General features: G+C 41.6%; 1 protein-coding gene across 3 annotated transcripts in view; it reads left to right on the top strand.

Moving 5' to 3' along the window:
• USP9X (ubiquitin specific peptidase 9 X-linked) overlaps positions 1-19,599 on the top strand; it is a 342,688-nt gene that overhangs the window by 118,865 nt on the left and 204,224 nt on the right. For all 3 annotated transcript variants that reach the window (XM_068269855.1, XM_068269853.1, XM_068269854.1), the window contains exons 5-9: positions 3,831-3,943; positions 9,216-9,434; positions 11,449-11,564; positions 17,782-18,033; positions 19,378-19,516. In XM_068269855.1, coding sequence (XP_068125956.1) covers positions 3,831-3,943; positions 9,216-9,434; positions 11,449-11,564; positions 17,782-18,033; positions 19,378-19,516 — 839 coding nt within the window. The remainder of the gene's footprint in view (positions 1-3,830; positions 3,944-9,215; positions 9,435-11,448; positions 11,565-17,781; positions 18,034-19,377; positions 19,517-19,599) is intronic.

Below are 19,599 nucleotides of genomic sequence, written 5' to 3'. Positions count from 1 at the left end.
TTACTGAACAGGTAGAGCTGAGATTTCAACCCAGGTCTCCTGTGTCAGAGGCAGAGCCCTTAACCATTACACTATCCAGCCATCTATCGAACCATTTCTCAGCAGCCACAAAATCTCTTGGTCCTGATTGGGCATGTACCACCCTCATGTGCTGGCATTGCCTTTGATTTGTTCGTGTTACGGACAATCACAGTTACCCGTACTAGTCATATCTTTAAAACCATTATTATTGATTTATAAAGTGCCATCGGTGTGTACCTCCAGTATAACTGCTTCATCATGGACTAAAAAATATTGTAATTCCTTTTTGCACTATAGTAGTCCTCACACATGAGGGTGGTACATGCCCAATTGGGACTGAGGAATGGGCAGATCAGTTTTTAACACTGCAGTTTTTGTTGGTCTAGATTTTACTAGTACTATCGTTAACATTTTTATACAAAAAAACAAGTAGCTCTATATATACAGTACATGATAGTGGCATGTGATGTTTATTGAAAGTTCATACAATCATGCCCACAGACGTGATTATATTCATAATATTGTGTATATTTTCCTTTTCTTCCTTTTTATGAAGGAATAAACTAGAAAATTGTATAAATATTAGATTCAGTGCTCTTTTGTTCTGTATTACTATTCCTAGCTTGCTGTGTGTGGAAAAGGGTAAGCCCACCGAATTGGTGGTCAGCAGCAGGACAAAAGTATATTGTGCATTGTATTAATAACATTTTAGCTGTGCAATCTAGTCCTGAATCAAAACCAATTTAGGACACTTTTACACTGTATGTATTTTGCATTTGTTTGTGGTCTAATGGTCCCCCATAAACTTGCCCTACCTGGTGGTCTAGCGCAAGGCTTCCCAACCCTGTCCTAAAGTACCACCAACAGTGCATGTTTTGTAGAAATCCACAGAAATAGATAATCTGCTCTGCTGAGACACTTTTTACCCACTTGTGAATGTTTGTGGTTTCCTACAAAACAAGTACTGTCGGTGCTACTTGAGGACAGGGTTGGGAATCCCTGGGTTAGAGGTGAATCCTCCACAGTTTCCCTGGTGGTGTTCTGGGTTCCCCATATGCAGAAATTAGATCACCATCCAGCCACATACTGCATAAAGCACCAGGTTCCCGCTTGATGACACTAAAGGCAACGTGATGCTGGATGTCGGAGCAAAGATCATCAGGAAGAGCGGTAAGAGCTGTTCCTCCTCTGTGCCAGCTGTTACAGATCACTACGATCCGTGGCAGTGGTAGTGATGATCACTTTGGTCAAGAGCCAATTTGCATGGCATCTGTATAAGTAGATATTGGCTGTCAAATGATAGCTGAAGGTTTCAATAGCGTACGACATATGTGATGTTTCTTTAAAGGGGACCTTAACTCTTGCACAGGACAGAAGGACAACAAAGATAAATGCACCCTGTAAGTATTTAGACAGGTTAGCCTGTCTAATTCCCACTCATTTATGACAAATCACAAATGGAATTTGATCTCTCAGCTAGCTGTCTAAGCAGAGCAGCTAATTCGTAAACACAGGATGTTAACGCTGTCTGCTTCCATTAAAGCAGGAAGTAGACACTGCATATTTATTGCAGGATTTGTATCAACTGTAATGTTTGTATCAGCTGTATTGTAATGTTTTTCTTTAAATGTTGTTGTGCTGTTCTTTTCGAACATAGAGGAAGTTCTGAGTTCAGGTCTGCTTTATTTCAATAACTGGTGCTGGAACATAGTTTCTAGCGCCAGTTATTGAAATGGACCGAATTGTCTTGTAGTGTATGTGACATTAAATAAACCTCACATTTGTTGTTCTCGATTGAGGACTTCCTTATTTGTTTTTTGAGCTTTGTGCTCATCCCATAGAGGACAGGTACCCTGCTACCTACTTTTTACAATTATGCCTTACACAATGAATCCGATCAGGGTGCTTTTCCAGCCTGATGGGACCAACAGCTGACCTGTTGTGCTTGTACAGCTAAGGTGACACTGGTTAATGCCATCTTTTTTTCTTATACTTTCTCATAATCTTGTGTTTTGAGGTTTTCCACTCTTATACAGTATGCTCTGCCCTGCCCATTGTTCCTTAGGATAGTTTTCCCTTATAGTAGTTCACTTGAATGTAACCAGATAGGGTTCTACATCAGTGTTCTCCAACCCTGTCCTCAAGGCCCTGCAACAGTGCATATTTGGTGGAAATCCAAAGAGGTAGTTAATCGGCTCTGCTGAGACACTTAATTACCCCACCTGAGCATGTGTGTCGTTTTCTGCAAAACATGTACTGATGGTGGACCTTAAGGATAGGGTTGGGGAACTCTGTTCTACAAACACTAAAGTAGACAACACAGAACCGGCACTGCAACTGCTTGTAAAACATGCATAGAAAACGTAATATGTTGCTAGAGGATTAGTAACGGGTCATGCTGTAGTTTGCGTGCTCAGACTTGAAAAGCAGCAGGTCATGGTAAGCAGAATGTAAGAGGGTAGTCGGCACATGCAAGCAAGGTAGCATATAAAAAAAGCTTTATTCTTGCGGCTTCATGCGGATTGCATAACAACACAGTTATTGGTAAAAATTGTCCTACCCGTTACTTCAAATGGCTGTGGGGTGAGGTGGGAGCAGTAGGGGCCGCCTTACGACCGTTTCGCTCTCCAGAGCGTCTTCAGAGGCAGTGCGCATTGCCTCTGAAGACGCTCAGGAGAGCGAAACGGTCCTAAGGCGGCCCCTACTGCTCCCACCTCACCTTGCCTCTGAAGACGCTCAGGAGAGCGAAACGGTCGTAAGGCGGCCCCTACTGCTCCCACCTCACCCCACAGCCACTTGAAGTAACGGGTAGGACAATTTTTACCAATAACTGTGTTGTTATGCAATCTGCATGAAGCCGCAAGAATAAAGCTTTTTTTATATGCTACCTTGCTTGCATGTGCCGACTACCCTCTTACATTCTGCTTACCATGAACTCTGTTCTACATCATCACCTCTGGATTAAGGGGGGAGTCTGTCCTTGTAGCAGGTTGCGATAGTTTTTTCCAAAGTAATATTTTTTATTTTTATAGCGGTTTTCTCCTAAGGCGCTCAATGGCATAAATCTTCCTCAGTCTCTGTAGATAAGCATGGGCCTCAGACTGGTGCTGGGCTATTTTGTAGCTATTTTCTGTAGTTGTGCAAGCTTTTCTGACACCTCTTCCATGTTGATTAAACAAGTTTTCTGTTACTTTAAGACTTTCTGAACAAACTAATTTCACACAGTCTTAAAGTGCAATAAAACCCAGCATTTCTTCTTTGATCTAATGCATTATTTACAGCATATAATATACTACCACCGCTTTTTTTTTTTTTTTACTAGAATAGCATTCAAAGGGTTAAACACTGGACTTAGAAGCTCCCTGCTGGGAAAGCTGGACGCATCCGAACTGGAGATATTGTTATTTTGTGTTTACTTAATTGTATCAAGTGATGAATGTAAATACTTCTCTGACAATGACTCTCCTGAACACAGACCGAAAATCAGAAAGCCTTTCTGCTTGCATTAGAAGATGAATAAAGCAGTTATGAATAGAATGCAAAGTCAGCTCTCACAGCAAAAAAAGTGTACATGCTGTCGGCGGACTGATCAGGCTGTTTGTTCAGAAACAGCCTTATCAGTCCGGCGGACCAGTCGTTGCAATTAGTAGTGCGTGTGTACGCACCTTAACATAACATCCACCTCCGTTACAATTTTAAACAAACTTGCAACCACCCTCCATGTGTAAGGGATAAAATGGAAGGTAGGAAAAAAAATACTGCTAGATTGTGATTTTGTTCTTGTAATGTGTTTTTTTTTCTTCTTTCAGGCCTTGATGTGAAAAGTGAAGCATGCCAGCGATTCTTTAGAGACGGTCTTACAATATCTTTTACAAAAATTCTCACTGATGAGGCAGTGAGTGGCTGGAAGTTTGAGATTCATGTAAATATATATTTTTTTTTTTTTCTTTTTTTTTTTTTTGTCTTAATGAAGTTTATAGGCAACAGCTGGGGGGGGGGGGGGGGGGGGGTTGTGTAAGTGTAGGAAGAGAGGAGATATAGTTTGAATTTTTTTCCAAACTGTCCAAAAATAAAATAAGATGTTATTTCCTGTGCTTTTAATTTCAGCCTAAACAATGGGACTAGTGCTGCGAACGCTCGTAGAATAATTTAGGCAGAGTTCATGCTTGTAAACATTACATGCTTTTTTCTGCATGTGAATTTGCATTTGTACTTCAAGGGAATCTAAAGTGAAAATTAACTTATGATGATTTGTATGTGTAGTACAACTAAAGGTATGTACACATGTCCAGCTTTTTCGAACAACTTGTCATTCTGACTTGAAGTCGGACGTGCATGTGCTGTCAAGTGACTGATAACAGCCGGTTTGACCGATCCGCTCAGCGGATCCGTTGGACCAACGGTTGTCCAAATGACAGGTCCGTACATGTGTACAATGACTTTCAGTCGTTTGTCCAACTAATAGACATTCAAACAAGAAGTAGTTTGACCAGTCATTTAATCTAGTCCATTGTTCTATCCAGTCCATTGTCCATTATCAAGTTGGTTAAATGACATGTAAATTGGGTAAATTAGCAGATCAGCTTCTTTGTTGGTAAGTCTGAACGACTTATTTGCACTTCAAGTCGTTCAAACGACTAGTTTAAATGACAATAAAGGTGCGTGCACACGCACGACAGCAGCCAACGACGGGTCTGTCGTTGGCTGCTGTCGTGCATGTGTACACACCTTTAGGCGTAAAGTTGGACGTGTGTACGCACCTTAAGAAAAAGAATGTTAGTAGCACAGATGAGTCTCCTTGTTTCCAGTACAGTAAGAGTTATACTAAGTACACACCATTTTGATTTTCTGATCTTTTTTTTTAATTGTTTTTTAACCGATTTTCATAGACCTGAAAGAAAATCAAAAAGTCGATCGAAATTCATATTGGACATGTGGGAAATAATCGATCTGGCAGGTAAATTTGCCAGAAAATTGTATGGTGTGTACCTAGCATAAAGAAACTTCAGTTACCTATGCAAAAGCACTTTTCTGGACTCTTCCCCCAAGCTTGGTCGGCTACAGTGCTGTTTTCAGAAGCACTTATCTCAACCTTTCTCACCGTTTCTTGTTTGTTGTAGGTTTTACTGCAGGGAAATTCAAAGGGTTATTAGCTCTGCTCCGTTTCATAATTTAAAATGTGTAGTTTGCAAACTGCAAATATTAGAGAATAATGCAATAAAAAAAAAGCTGATTAGCTGAAAATAAAAATGTGTGTAAATTTGTCAAATGTAAAATGTATGTATATAAAATGCACGATTCTCCCAGAGTAAAATGCACTGTAAATTATCTTTTTCCTATGTTGCTGTCTTCTACAGAAAACAGTATAGTTTCCAGCTCTGACAAATTTTGGACTAGTCCTTTTTCCTTATGTGGGATTCTCAATATTACCTTTAGGGCCCTTTCCCACTGTAAGTTGTGTTGCAATCAAATGGCAACGGAGCCAAAAAGTCACGCAACACGGTACCGCTGGGATGCAAGAATATAGTGAAGAATATAGTAAAATGAAAGTATGCCTCACTTCTACCGTATGCATGTTGTGTGTTACTGCATAACCTGCAGCGTCCCATAGGAATATCATTGCATTGCGCTGCAAAGATATTGTTCCTTGTGGCGCAACATACTTGGTGCCTAATGCATTAAAATACTATAAAGTTGTACCGTTGATACCGGTGGGGAGCAATTTCTGTTAACCCTTAGCACCACGTGTTACCAAGTTACAGTTATTTGGGTTAAAAAAGACATGCGTCCATCGAGTTCAACCAGAAAACAAGGTACACCACCACCCCGCTCCCTCACATATCCCTGTTTATCCAGAGGAAGGTGAAAAACCCTTACAAGGCATGGTCCAATTAGCCCCAAAAGGGAAAAATTCCTTCCTGACTCCAGATGGCAATCAGATTAAATCCCTGGATCAACACCACTAAGCATTACCTAGTAATTATAGCCATGGATGTCTTTCATCGCAAGGAAAGCATCTAAGCCTCTTTTAAATGCAGATATAGAATTTGCAATAACTACTTCCTGTGGTAATGCATTTCATATATTAATCACTCTTACTGTAAAGAACGCTATCATAAATAAATGGCTAAAACGTTTTTCCTCCATGGGCAGATCATGTCCTCTAGTCCTTTGTGAGAGCCTAGGGACAAAAAGCTCATCCGCCGAGCTTTTATATTTCCCTCTGATGTATATTTATAGATGTTAATTAGATCCAATCTGAGGCGTCTTTTCTCTAGACTAAATAAACCCAGTTTATCTAACCTTTCTTGGTAAGTGAGACCTTCCATCCCTCGTATTAATTTTGTTGCTCGTCTCTGCACCTGCTCTAAAACTGCAATATCTTTCCTGTAATGTGGTGCCCAGAACTGAATTCCATATTCCAGATGTGGCCTTACTAGAGAGTTAAACAGGGGCAATATTATGCTAGCATCTCAAGTTTTTATTTCCCTTTTAATGCATCCCAAAATGTTATTGGCTTTAGCTGCAGCGGCTTGGCATTGAATATGATTATTTAACTTGTTGTCAATGAGTACTCCTAAGTCCTTCTCCAAGTTTGATGTCCCCATCTGTATCCCGTTTATTTTGTATGGTGCTAGACCAGGCATGGGCAAACTTGGCCCTCCAGCTGTTAAAGGAATACTGTAGGGGGGTCGGGGGAAAATGAGTTGAACTTACCCGGGGCTTCTAATGGTCCCCTGCAGACATCCTGTGCCCGCCCAGCCACTCACCGATGCTCCGGCCCCACCACCAGTTCACTTCTGGAATTTCAGACTTTAAAGTCTGAAAAACACTGCACCTGCGTTGCTGTGTCCTCGCTCCCACTAACGTCACCAAAGCGTAATGCGCAGTCCCAGTATGGTCTGTGCCTGCGCAGTACGCTCCTGGTGCCATCAGCGGGAGCGAGGACACGGCAACGCAGGCGCAGTGGTTTTCAGACTTTAAAGTCTGAAATTCCAGAAGTGAACCAGAGGCGGGGCCGGAGCATCGGTGAGTGGCTGCGCAGGCACAGGATGTCTGCGGGGGACCATTAGAAGCCCCGGGTAAGTTCAACTCATTTTCCCCCGACCACCCCCCCCCCCCTACAGTATCCCTTTAAGGAACTACAAATCCCACAATGCATTTGCCTTTGAGTCATGACTGTGGCTGTCAGACTCCTGCAATGCACTGTGGGACTTGTAGTTCCTCAACAGCTGGAGGGCCAAGTTTGCCCATGCCTGTGCTAGACCATTGGTACGACCAAAATGCATGACTTTACATTTTTCACCATTCATCTGCCATTTATGTGCCCATATAGCCATCCTATCCAGATTCTGTTGCAATATGTCACTATCTTCCTTAAGCTCAACACACACCATACAATCTTGGTTGTACAGATTTTCCAAATCTATGTAGTATAAGGGCCAACAGATTGAAAATACCTTGAATGATTGATTGGATAAGCTCTTATACTACATGAAAGTGGTAAGATTGTACAACCTAGATTGTATGGTGTGTGTTGAGCCTTAGAGTTGATGATTCTGCACAATTTTGTATCATCTACAAAAATGGCAACATTGCTTTTACTGCCTCTACTATGTCATTAATAAATAAATTGAAGAGCACTGGACCCAGTACTGACCCCTGTGGGACCCCACTGCGAACGGTGACCCATTTTGAATATGATCCATTGACCACAACTCTTTCTGTCCATTAGTCTGTTCCCTATCCATGCACACAGATTCTTCCCCAGTCTGTGCGTCCTCAACTTTTGCACCAGACTTTTGTGGGGAACAGTGTCGGAGGCCTTTGCAAAGTCCAAGTATATCACATCTACAGCATTCCCAGTATCCACATTAGCGTTCACTACCTCATTAAAGCTGAGCATGTTAGTCAAACAGGACCTGTCTTTAGTAAACCCATGCTTATGCTGAGAAATAAGATTGTTTTCTACTATGAAGTCTTGTATAGTATCTTAGTAACCCCTCAAATAGTTTGCATACAACTGATGTCAAGCTTACAGGTCTGTAATTTCCCGGATCTGATTTTTTTGCCCTTCTTAAATAATGGGAAACTGTGGGCTGTACGCCAATCTATTGGGACTCTGCCAGTTGAGAGAGCCACAAAAGATAAGATAAAGGTTTATCGATAGCTGAACTTAATGTGTGTGTTGCTAAGGTTAGCGCCACACGTGTTGCAAAGTTAATGTGCGTGTTGCTAGGGTAACACGCGGAACACTATAAAATTGCCGTGTGCCGTGTTCACGGCTACTTTACTGAATCAGGCACTTGATGAGAAAGGGCCCTCATTCATTACGAAAGTACTACCTGGGAAGGTTCCATACAAAGATGCCAGCTTTCCTATTCATTTGACAGTTGAACGGAGCAACTGCAGTTCAGTAAGGGCTCGTTCACACTAGGGGCGTTTTCAGCCTTTTCTCAAGCGCAGGCGATTTTTTTTTTTTTTTTTTTTTTTTTTTTTTTAAATCTCCCACAAAACACCCGTGCAATGGATCTCTTTGAGAAGGTTTAGATCAGCGCGGTTTGTGCGCTGCACATTCAGCAAAGCGGTGCCCGTACTATTTTTTGAGGCGATTTTTGCCTCAATGGAAGGTATAGGAAAAACGCAAATGCTCACAAAATCGCTTTGTGCAGTGATTGCATGAGCGTTCTTAAGAATAAATACGTTGTATTTATTATTTTCCGGGTCAAATAGTTAACTTCCTGACTTGTGTCGGAGAGTGAATTACAAAACCGGTCTTGAAAAGCGCTTAGAAAAGTGCATTTACCAGAAAAGCAGCGCGCAGTGGAGAGCCGGGAGACGTGTGGAAAAGCACAAAAAAAATTGTTTTCGATTTTAAGTGTGAATGAGGCTTAAGTGCTTTTATAAATGAAGAAATAACTGAGAATCTCCCATGAGGCATGATCAGATCCTCACTATTGTAAGTAATTTACAGTTACATTTTTCTCTGGAAGAAATGCACATTTAAATTTATGTATTTTAAATTGTACGGTAGTTGTCCTTTAAGACTATAAAAGACAGTGGTGTAGTCAAATTAGTAGCCCTGCTGTCAGTTTTACAGTTTAGTGTTTAGAGAGACTGTATGGGACTCTATGCACCAGTCAGATGAAGCATTATAATCTTTTCTTTATGGTATATCTTTTATCTTTAAACAGAGGTGTATAATAAACAATACTCATCGTCTTGTGGAACTATGTGTGGCCAAGCTTTCCCAAGATTGGTTTCCACTTCTTGAACTTTTAGCAATGGCCTTAAACCCTCACTGTAAATTTCATATCTACAATGGTACACGTCCTTCAGAGACTGTCCCAGCTGGAGTTCAGTTGGCAGAAGATGAGCTGTTTGCCCGTCCTCCTGACCCACGTTCCCCAAAGGTGAGTCTGTTTGAATGTGTCTCATAATTGTTTAGATTTATTCTTGGATATGTTATAGTTTTACTAGTGACCTTAGCCCGTTTAAAAATGGGCTGTAGGTCTGTTTCTTACCGCCGCATGTCAGTGCGCATGCGCGCACACCCGTCCGCACATGCACACGCCCGGCTAACTGGCCCTGTCCTGTCCCAACGGCTGTCTGTGCTGCGCACATTCGCACTAGCAAAAAGCACGGACCCAAGGACACGGACAGGAGTACTCAGGGACAGTTAGGTTTTATTATAAGTGATATTTATTTAATATAAGTGTGCATGTTCACAACTGATAGGTTTGTGAGAGTATATTAATGAGCCTTTTATATTTACAGTAAATTATTTTGAAACAAAACTTGAAGTTCTAGCATCTGAATAGTGGTTAATCCTTTGATTCCTTAGGCCTCTTTCACAGTGGGACATTGCGTTTGATGCGACGTTAAAGTCGCACAACGTGCCCCTAACGCAGCGCATGTAGTTTATGAAATTGGACGTTATTTTGCACTGCGTTATGTGTCTCTGGGTGCGACGTTTTCGTTGCATGCTGATTGAACGAAAACGGCGCATGCGTTACATTTAAAAAAAAAAAAATTACTGGGCATGTGCAACACGCATAACGCAGCAAATGTATTGCTAAACGCACAGCATGCTGCACTTGATAAATATTGCTACACGTTACACACAACGTGTGCACTGTGAATGTCGCACAGACTTTATATTGCTGTGCGTTTGTCTGCATTATAATTTTTTATAACGTGCGACTTTAACGTACCACTGTGAAAGAGGCCTAAGTCTGTTCTTCAGGTGTGCTTTAAATCAAGAAGTGTGATAGAAGTGGAGGTTGCCATAATGATTTCCTTGCAAATGCAAATTGCCTGGCTGTTCTGCTGATCCTCTGATACTTGCAGCCATAGACCCTGAACAAGCATGCAGACCAGGAGCCGTGGCTGTAGTCTGACTGGATTTGCCTCATGCTTGTTTCAAGTGTGTAATTCAGACACGGATATTGTTTAAAAGTAAATAAATATGGCAGCCTCCATATCCTTCTCACTTTGTGTCCTTTAGTAAGTCAACAATACAGACACATTAATCAATCTACGCCTAAGTTTTTTTTTTTTTTTTTTTCTTCTCCTAGGCGATAATTTTTTTTTAATCTTCTGTTTAGAATAACTTTTCAGCACTCTGCAATTGAAAAAGTACCAATAAGTACTTTCTTGCTGGTGGCTTAAAAGGCATTTTATTGGCAAAGTGTGCAAGTATACAGTGTTGCCAACTCATCGGTTTAATTACTGATACAGGTTTTGTGACTAGGTAGATGCAGTTAAGGCACTCTCTCACCCTTTTGTGTCATGGACTGTTATTAATTTAATTGCTTGCACACTGTTAGACATTTATACATTTTAGTCGTCATGTTTAAATCAAATTGTAATCAGCAGTGCTGTATCTTGTATCAGTGTTCATATTTGATGTATATCATTGTCTGTATCATTATGTATCCCTTGTTTGTTTTCTTTCATTGTACAGCGCCACGGAATATGTTGGCGCTTTATAAATTAATAATAATAATAATTATGTGTAAGTAGCCCCAGAACCTGTCTAAATTAGATGTGTCAGTAATTTAAGGGATGAGTTGGCAACTCTGATCACCTAGGAGAAAACTTAAGAGAGTGGATTGAATTGTGCCCATTGTGTCTACATTTGTGTGAAGTTTTAGAGGTTTTGAAATCTGAATATGCAACTCTTGGACCTGTAGTGGAAGTAGGGTATAGCCAAAGTATGCTGTGAAATGGTTTATTCACACGTGATCTGAATACCTTCTGTTTAAAGGTATTTGCCTTTTGGTCAATTTTCATTTTCTTGTGTTGATAAAGTAATTGTTTTGAAGGCATTATTTGCATAAATAAAGGATATGAACAGCAAACTGCGATAATTTCTGTATGAGAAAATGTACATAATAATGTGTGGCATTTCTCTTTTAATTTAAGGGTTGGTTAGTAGATCTAATAAATAAGTTTGGCACATTAAACGGGTTCCAGATTCTGCACGATCGTTTTATGAATGGCTCAGCTCTGAATGTACAAATCATTGCAGCTCTCATAAAGTAAGTATTAATAAACAAGTGTACTCATGTAACGTTATTATCCTGAACATTTAAATGTTACATTGTTTTAAGTCTTTATTTTGGATACCATTAGTTTATTCATTTATTTATTTATTCATTCATTCATTCATTCATTCATTCATTCATTCATTCATTCATTCATTCATTCATTCATTCATTCAATGTCAGAAGCAGGTAGAACTCTATTCAGAACTAAAGAAGGGGGGATTGGGAGTGGGCGGAGAGACTACTTTACAGAATTGTTATGTTTCCTTGTGTGATACTTTAGAGACTGGCTATTGCACTTGAATGTCCAAACACTACGGATGCAGATTTGTATGCACTTCTTAATGTTCTAAGAGAAGGGGGTAGTATTTTTAGTACAGGGCACACAATTTAATTATGCTTCCTTGTGCAGGATGTCAATAACTTGCTTCCACTAGGCTTAGTACTGTAAGAACTGGCGGTGCCTGTTTCTAATGTTAAGTGTACAGAGATCTCCAAAAGGCAGTATCCAACAATAGCTTATGTGGTATCCTACCTTTTAGGGTTCCTGTTCTAGATATATAAATCAGGATTCGGATAAAAAGTTAAAAAAATTTACTCATGCACTCAACGAGTTTCACGGTAAAACCGCTGCCTCAGGTCAGTAACGTGCCTAACACCAGAGTAGTACTGTTTTTGGGCGCCCGAGAAACGCATTGTCGAGTGCACGAATAAATATGTTTGAACTTTTTATCCGAATCCTGATTTTATATATTTAGAACAGGAACCCTAAGAGGTAGGACAACACAAAAGCTATTGTTGGATACTGCCTTTTGGAGATCTTTGTACACTTAACATTAGAATCTGGGGCCTTTAGTTCTTACAGTACTTAGCGTTTACCCCTTAGTTTTAGGAGGGGGGGGGGGTTGGTTTAAAAGGGTTTTCTCATGAGCCACAGAATCCTCTCTTTTTTTTTTTTTTTTTTTTTTTTTTTGGAGAAGCGACCAGCATCATACCATACAAGGCCGAGTGGGGATGGTACTTCCCCACAGATGCTGACGAGTGGTTGCCTCACCCGGCAACCCTTGTTTGTGAGTATACTTCTTGCCTTTTATATATTGTCCTGGTGACCTAATGATATTACGCTAGATTGGGCTCCCGGCTCTCCCTCTGCTTTTTTTTCTCCACGATTTAACAGTTCCACTAGGCTTGGATTGCTAGACAGTCATGCTTTGTGAGAAGTGGAGGCGGCAGGGAGGCGATTCAGTACAGAGCACCTTGGGTAGATGGGTTTGCTTGGACTCAAAGCTTGTTTGCTAGTTGTGAGGTATGTCTAATTTAGTGTGGGAATTTGTCATTTTCCAAACACACAAGGAGGCCAGGTTAGGGGCCATAGTTGCTTCTTCCCACCCCTGATTCAGAGGTAAATATCTAGCAGCCATATGAGATGCATTCACTTTATTGTAGGATGCTGAGTTTTTTGCATTTTAGAAAACCTCAGCTGCTTAGAACACTTCTCAGTTAACCCCCAGTGGATGTCCTTTGGTCATTGTAATTGCATTAATATGCATATTGATATTTAGCTTAAATGTTAAAAGTAAAGCCCTGGGTTTCTACCCTAGGATTATAAAAAGCATGGTTTATATTTGAATACATTTAAAATTTAAATTTTCTTAGGGAGTTTTTTGGGAAAAAAATGTATAGTTCTTTTCTATAAGTATGTCTTTGGAAGCAAACAAATATTACATAATTTTACTACTAATCAAAAGCACTGTTGTTTGCTCTGATTATATCCAGTTGAACTTGAGATTGTTCAAGGTTTTAAAATGTTAATATTTTTCAGCTGGTTCAGTGATGAAAGGCATACCTTGCCAAAGTCAATAAGAAAAATGAGGATCCTTTTGATGGTTTATTTTTGCGTTTGCACTTCTATGTTAGCAGTGACTGTTAGTGGTTTGACACTTGGAAAGGACTTGTTCACATCTAGGGCGTTATTTGAGTGCCGGCGATTTAACATTTTTTTTTTTTTTTTTTGTAATCCCTGAAATTAATCCATATGGGAGAGTTCATATCAGTGTGTTGCGTCCTCTTTCCGCTCAGCAAAGTGCTGCATGTACCGTTTTCGGGACAATTTTGCTACGCTGGAAGGTATCGGAAAAACACAAATTGCTCAAGAATCGTTTAATCCGGTGATTGCGTTTGCGCTTTCATAAATACATTTTATTTATTCATTTCCGGGTGAAAGAGTTCACTTCCTGACTGATGTCAGGAAGTTAAAAAACGGAATCACTCTGCAAAAGTGCTTATAAAGCGCTTTGTACAAAATCGTAGCGTGCAGTGGAGCGCCGGGAGGGGGGAAAACGCAAACATTTTTTCGATCTTTAGATGTGAACAAAGCCTAAATGTGTGAAAAATAAATTAGTATTGTAGCCGCCGGAGTATACTTACCGGATCCTGCCGCTGTGCCATCATTCAGGATCACAGCATGAACACAAGAAATCAAGCGCAGGCGATTTAGGTGCAGCCGGCGCCACCATAGACTGTAATAGGAATTACGGCTATAGTGGCGCACAGTTAGCAATTTTGGCACCGTCAGAAGACTGAGCTGAAGTTACTTTTAAAACACTGTAATTTGGCCATCCATGTGGACCTGGAATAGTAATTAACCAGCTGAGCGGTCTGGACGAGCTCAGCTCGTCCAACACCGCCAGCGGCTGCCGCTCAGGCCCTGCTGGGCCGATTTTAACGAAATAAAAAGCAGCACACGCAGCCGGCACTTTGCCAGCCGCGTGTGCTGCCTGATCGCCGCCGCTCTGCGGCGATTCGCCGCGAGCAGCGGCGAAAGAGGGCCCCCCTAGCCGCCTGAGCCCAGCGTAGCCGGAACAAAAAGTTCCGGCCAGCGCTAAGGGCTGGATCGGAGGCGGCTGACGTCAGGACGTCGGCTGACGTCGATGACGTCACTCCGCTCGTCGCTATGGCGACGATATAAGCGAAACAAGGAAGGCCGCTCATTGCGGCCTTCCTTGTTTATTCTGGGCGCCGGAGGCGATCGGAAGATCGCCTCCGGAGCGCCCTCTAGTGGGCTTTCATGCAGCCAACTTTCAGTTGGCTGCATGAAATAGTTTTTTTTTTATTTAAAAAAAACCCTCCCGCAGCCACCCTGGCGATTTAATCAGAACGCCAGGGTGGTTAATGCCGCAGGGACTTGTGGAGCAGCAGGGTAACCCGTATCAGCTGAATCCTGCACCCAAGTCTCCTGGCGGCGATTTTCTTAATACGCATCCCAGCTGCCACACTCCTCTTTGCTGCAACCTGCCGGTGTACACGTGCCACCACGTTCTCCTCTGCCCTTCTTGGATACAGTTCCTCTACTCTGTGACCTGCGGCGCACGTGTGGCGGTGTCACGCATGCCATAGGTCACATACTAGAGAAACTGTAACCAAGAAGTGCCGAGGAGGACGCTGTAACCAGGAAAGACAGTGGCGGCCTGTGTACACTGGAAGGTTGCAGTCTACAGACGGAGACTTTGGTTAAGAGGATCGTGGTGGCTAGGATCCTGAAGTGCTTCTTTCTTATTGACGAGGGTCTCTTTAGATGGCCAAATCGAGATGAGGCAGAGAGGACTACACGGTTAGTGAAGTGTAGTGTAGTTTGTGTGGGCAGCAGTGTGACAATCCAGCCCCGCGATCCCGTCGAGATCTGCTCCCGTTAGCGTACGCAGGAAGTACGGGCGCAGACGGACAACGAGACCGGTTGCTGGATCGTCAGAGGTAGAAGAAAGAAAAAGCGACAGAGCGTGCCAACCCCGTCTAATCTGCTCCCGTTAGCATACGCAGGAAGTACGGTGAACAGACTGACAAAGATTGGCCGCGCATCTGCCGACAATATGTAATGTGACAAACATCCACCAATCCCGTATTACTAGGCCACTGTTGCCATGCAGGTCTCATGCACCAGAGACTGCTGGAGGCAAATTCACTGTGTGCGTAGTAAACGGTTAAGATTGGTTGGAGGTGCCCATACATGTACAATTCTGATTGTATATACAATCGGTAAACTAAAAATATCGATTTCGCACTAGAAATCGGGTAAATACACTGCCACCACTCTTTGATTTTTGGATAGGGCAAAGAGACCCCAATGCTATCATAATACGGTAGCCAGCCCAATTATGTTCAACATGCTCCAGTCACCGTTTGGGGAATAGTCACTTCCGACGGCTTATGGACTGTGAGCAATGTGACGTTAAAGAAAGGTTACTGGGTCCAGTTATGATGCAGTCTCGATTGGATACAATCGAGAAACTAACGTTATCGATTTCGCACAGGAAATCTGGTACTAGCTAATCCTAGAAGGAAGAAACGGTTATTTGCAACCTAGCTAGCAAATCAACAATTATAAGCAAATCATAAAACAATGCGGTAGTATGACTTACTCTTCAGAGGGCAGATTCGTTATAGCAGCAATCAGATGACCAGAAAAGGCACACGACTGAACAATAAAAATTGTTAGTTTATTTCTAAACTACATACACACAGCTTATTTTAGAACAGATTGATTTGACAGAGAGAAGAGATGAAAAGAAACAGAATGTCCGAATATACAGTTCAAATACCGTTATTGGTAGTCCATGCGGCAATCGCAAGTCTTTGGCGAAAGTCCAAAATGGCGGTTGCCATGCGGCCAACAAGCCTTTGTTAGAAATGGTTCCAAGATGGAGGTTTTGGCCCGTGTCCTTCCGGGCTGCCAGGATGTTACTAGGCGTCAGATTGAAGGTAAAGGACCTGGACTTTTGGGGTCATGTCAGTTTTGTTCCTCACTGTAGGTGGGAGGAGTTATGACACATACAAGTCCAGCCTTGTGCAATTTGAATAAGGCAGTGCCCCCTTAGGCAGGGAGAGGTTTGGGCCAATTCATATTTTGCCCGCTCTCAGCATGCCCGTGGGTATTATCAAGAACTCGAATAAATATTCATAATCAGCACAAGTGTGTGCATCTGCTAATACCAAACTTGGGGGGTTTAGAGTGAATGGTGACCCCAAAATGCATATCTCTGCTTTGGCAGGGCTTACCGTTAATTCGGAAAAATCCAATTGTGTGGTTGTTCAGAATTTCATAATAAGCGGGTTCTAAAGGCCGTTGCCTATTTGGAAAGTCATCTTTATGGCAAAAGATGGATTTCATATTTGTGAGATCACAGAAAGGTTTTCCTAAGGTCAGAAGTCTTTTGAAGCTCAGGCAGCAGCCTAGGTGTCAGATCTCCTGCTGAGACTGGGGCCGATCAGACTGGAGAAAGCTGCAATTTATGAGCTTCTGTCAGCTGATATCTACCCTTCATCTGATGGATGAGCTTATAAACTCTCTAGGGAGCCACATAAGGCCAGGAAACACCCGGTCACATGTAGACGAAAGATTTTGTAATTAGAAGCTACCAAAGAGCCAGGGTTTGTTAGCAACCAGAGAATAAGAGGGAAAAAAAGGGATTTTAAACCAACAAATGTCAGTTTGGTTAGTTTGCGAAGAAACTGGCGGTTGTAACTCCATGACGCATTCGATATGTCATATCGACAGCGTCACAAGCAGGTGTTACTTTACTGTGGTGTAGCAGGGGTTAGTGTAGCTGGGTAGTGCAGCTTAGATAGGTCCTTAAGATGCCCCGGCATCATGGATGCACCGTTTTTTTTTTTCCTGATTTTTGCCCTCTAAACCTGGTATCTTATATCCTGAAAAATACGGTAGGTTTGAGTTTTATGAATGCCTGTGTGTGTGTATATGATAAAGAAATTGAGAATGTGTTTATTATGTTAGGTAAGGTTTTCATGTGATGCTAATGGTACTCCAGATACAGGTAGTCCCCGGTTAACGAACGAGATAGGGACTGTAGGTTCGGTCTTAACCTGAATCTGTTCTTAAGTTAGAACAATGTGTTCTCTGTCCCCTGTACCTCTTCTGTTCCCCCCCTGTGCCTTCAGTGTCCCCCTCTGTCACCTCTGCCCTCTGTGCCTGCTTATACATGTTTACAAGCCTTTTTTTCTTTTAATTTTTTAAAATCGATTTTCTTATTTGAATAATTTTAGGGGGGGGCTTGTTCCCATGGAAACACTGAATCCATGCCGTTCGTATCGGCGGGTCGTTTGTAAGTCGGGCGTTCGTAAGTCGGGGACTACCTGTACTCCTTAAAATCGGATGTGCTTGACTGTTTCTATAATTGTATTTCTTTTTCTCTTACAGGCCATTTGGACAGTGCTATGATTTTTTAACTCTTCACACAGTCAAGAAATACTTTCTTCCAATCATAGAAATGGTTCCTCAATTCCTAGAGAACTTAACTGATGAGGAGTTGAAAAAAGAAGCAAAGAATGAAGCCAAAAATGATGCCCTGTCCATGATCATAAAATCTCTTAAAAACTTAGCTTCCCGTGTCCCAGGGCAAGAAGAAACTGTCAAAAATTTAGAAATTTTTAGGCTTAAAATGATTCTTAGGTAAGGGTTTTTTTTTTTTATTACACTTGGTGTAATTAGAGGGATGTAATGTGCAAGTTTTGTATGGTCGCACGTATGAAATAGTTTTAAAACTGCATGATTTTATAACTATGTCAGGGTCACACAGCCCACAGCCGATGCGGTTCACTTGCGTTCCACGCCACTCACATGCTTCTACCTTCAAACCTGGAAGTAGGAAGTGTGTGAGTGATGTGAAATGCGAGTAAACCGCATGAGTGGCGACATAGGTATGTTAACCCCTCCCCTACAGGAATAGGAAGACTTTCTGCTTTTCCATGCCCAGACCTGAGACCACTGATAAAAATGAAGGTTTCTAACACACACACACGAGATGTGCTTTACTTTTTAATCTTTGCCCTTTTGCAAACTGTGCTCTAGGCTGACTTTGTTTTTCCTCTGGTACATCTTAATTTTTGGTTTGCTTTAGATTAGAATAATGATATGGTATAATGATATAGCAATATTGTGCCACATTTCTATAGTTTCCAGGTTGTTTTGCAGGCCGCTATTTTGAATGAGTGGTACATTGTACATGTACATAGAGTCATGGTACTGACAACCTTTCTAAGGTGGGGGCCAGTTCATTGATGTGTATGTTGAAGACAGTTGGACTTGGGCTGAAGCCTTTTATTATGTCACTTGCCCCTAAGGAAAGCATGAGCTTTTTTTCACTACCCCCCGCCATGCCATGGCACTTGCTGTGCCTGATAATTGGTAAGGACTATCTACATCCCTGAGGTTAGTGTTTGCGAAGCCTTATGGGTATAGATATACTGTCCTCAAAACATCTGGGAATCAAAGATGAGACCAGGGATGTGAGGATTAAGTAATCCGTTCTAACTTTGAAATCATTGGTAAACTAAGGGCCCATTCACACTAGAAATCGCTAACGCAAAATGCTAAGCGTTTTTCTGGCGTTTTTCCCTGTATAGAGCGTTTTTCCAGCGATTAGCGTTTTGCGATTTCTAGTTCAATTCAAATACTTTTATTGAATCGCTAATCGCTCCAGAATCGCTCAGAAAACGCTGCATGCAATGCGTTTGCGTTTCAGCAAATCGCTAAACGCTTAGATGAGAACACTTCCATACACTTTCATTGTGCACACGTTTTTCAAATCACTAGCGATTTTCAGCAAAGCTGAAATTGCTCTGAAAACGCACAAGTGTGAATGGGCCCTTAGGATTGCTTTCCATTTAATTTTTCATACCAAAAGTTTAACTTCTGCTGTGAAAAGCAACATGATCTATCAGCTTTTTTTAAATGTAACTGTTTAATGTATGTTGTGGTGTTGGATGATCTTTATGAGGCTTGTTTTGTTTTTAGGTTGTTACAAATTTCTTCCTTCAATGGAAAAATGAATGCACTTAATGAAGTGAACAAAGTTATATCAAGTGTGTCATACTATACACACAGACATGGGAATCCAGAAGAGGAGGAATGGCTGACTGCGGAGCGTATGGCTGTAAGTGCAGCTTTTTATTTTATACCTTTGGAACCAAGTGTAAATAGTTGCTGCAAGATAACAAGTATATGTTACGAAAAGAA

Source organism: Hyperolius riggenbachi, chromosome 2, assembly GCF_040937935.1.
Source record: "Hyperolius riggenbachi isolate aHypRig1 chromosome 2, aHypRig1.pri, whole genome shotgun sequence".
Taxonomy (NCBI): Eukaryota; Metazoa; Chordata; class Amphibia; order Anura; family Hyperoliidae; genus Hyperolius; species Hyperolius riggenbachi.
Note: the sequence above shows the minus strand (reverse complement) of the source record. Positions and strands in the feature narration are given on the sequence as shown.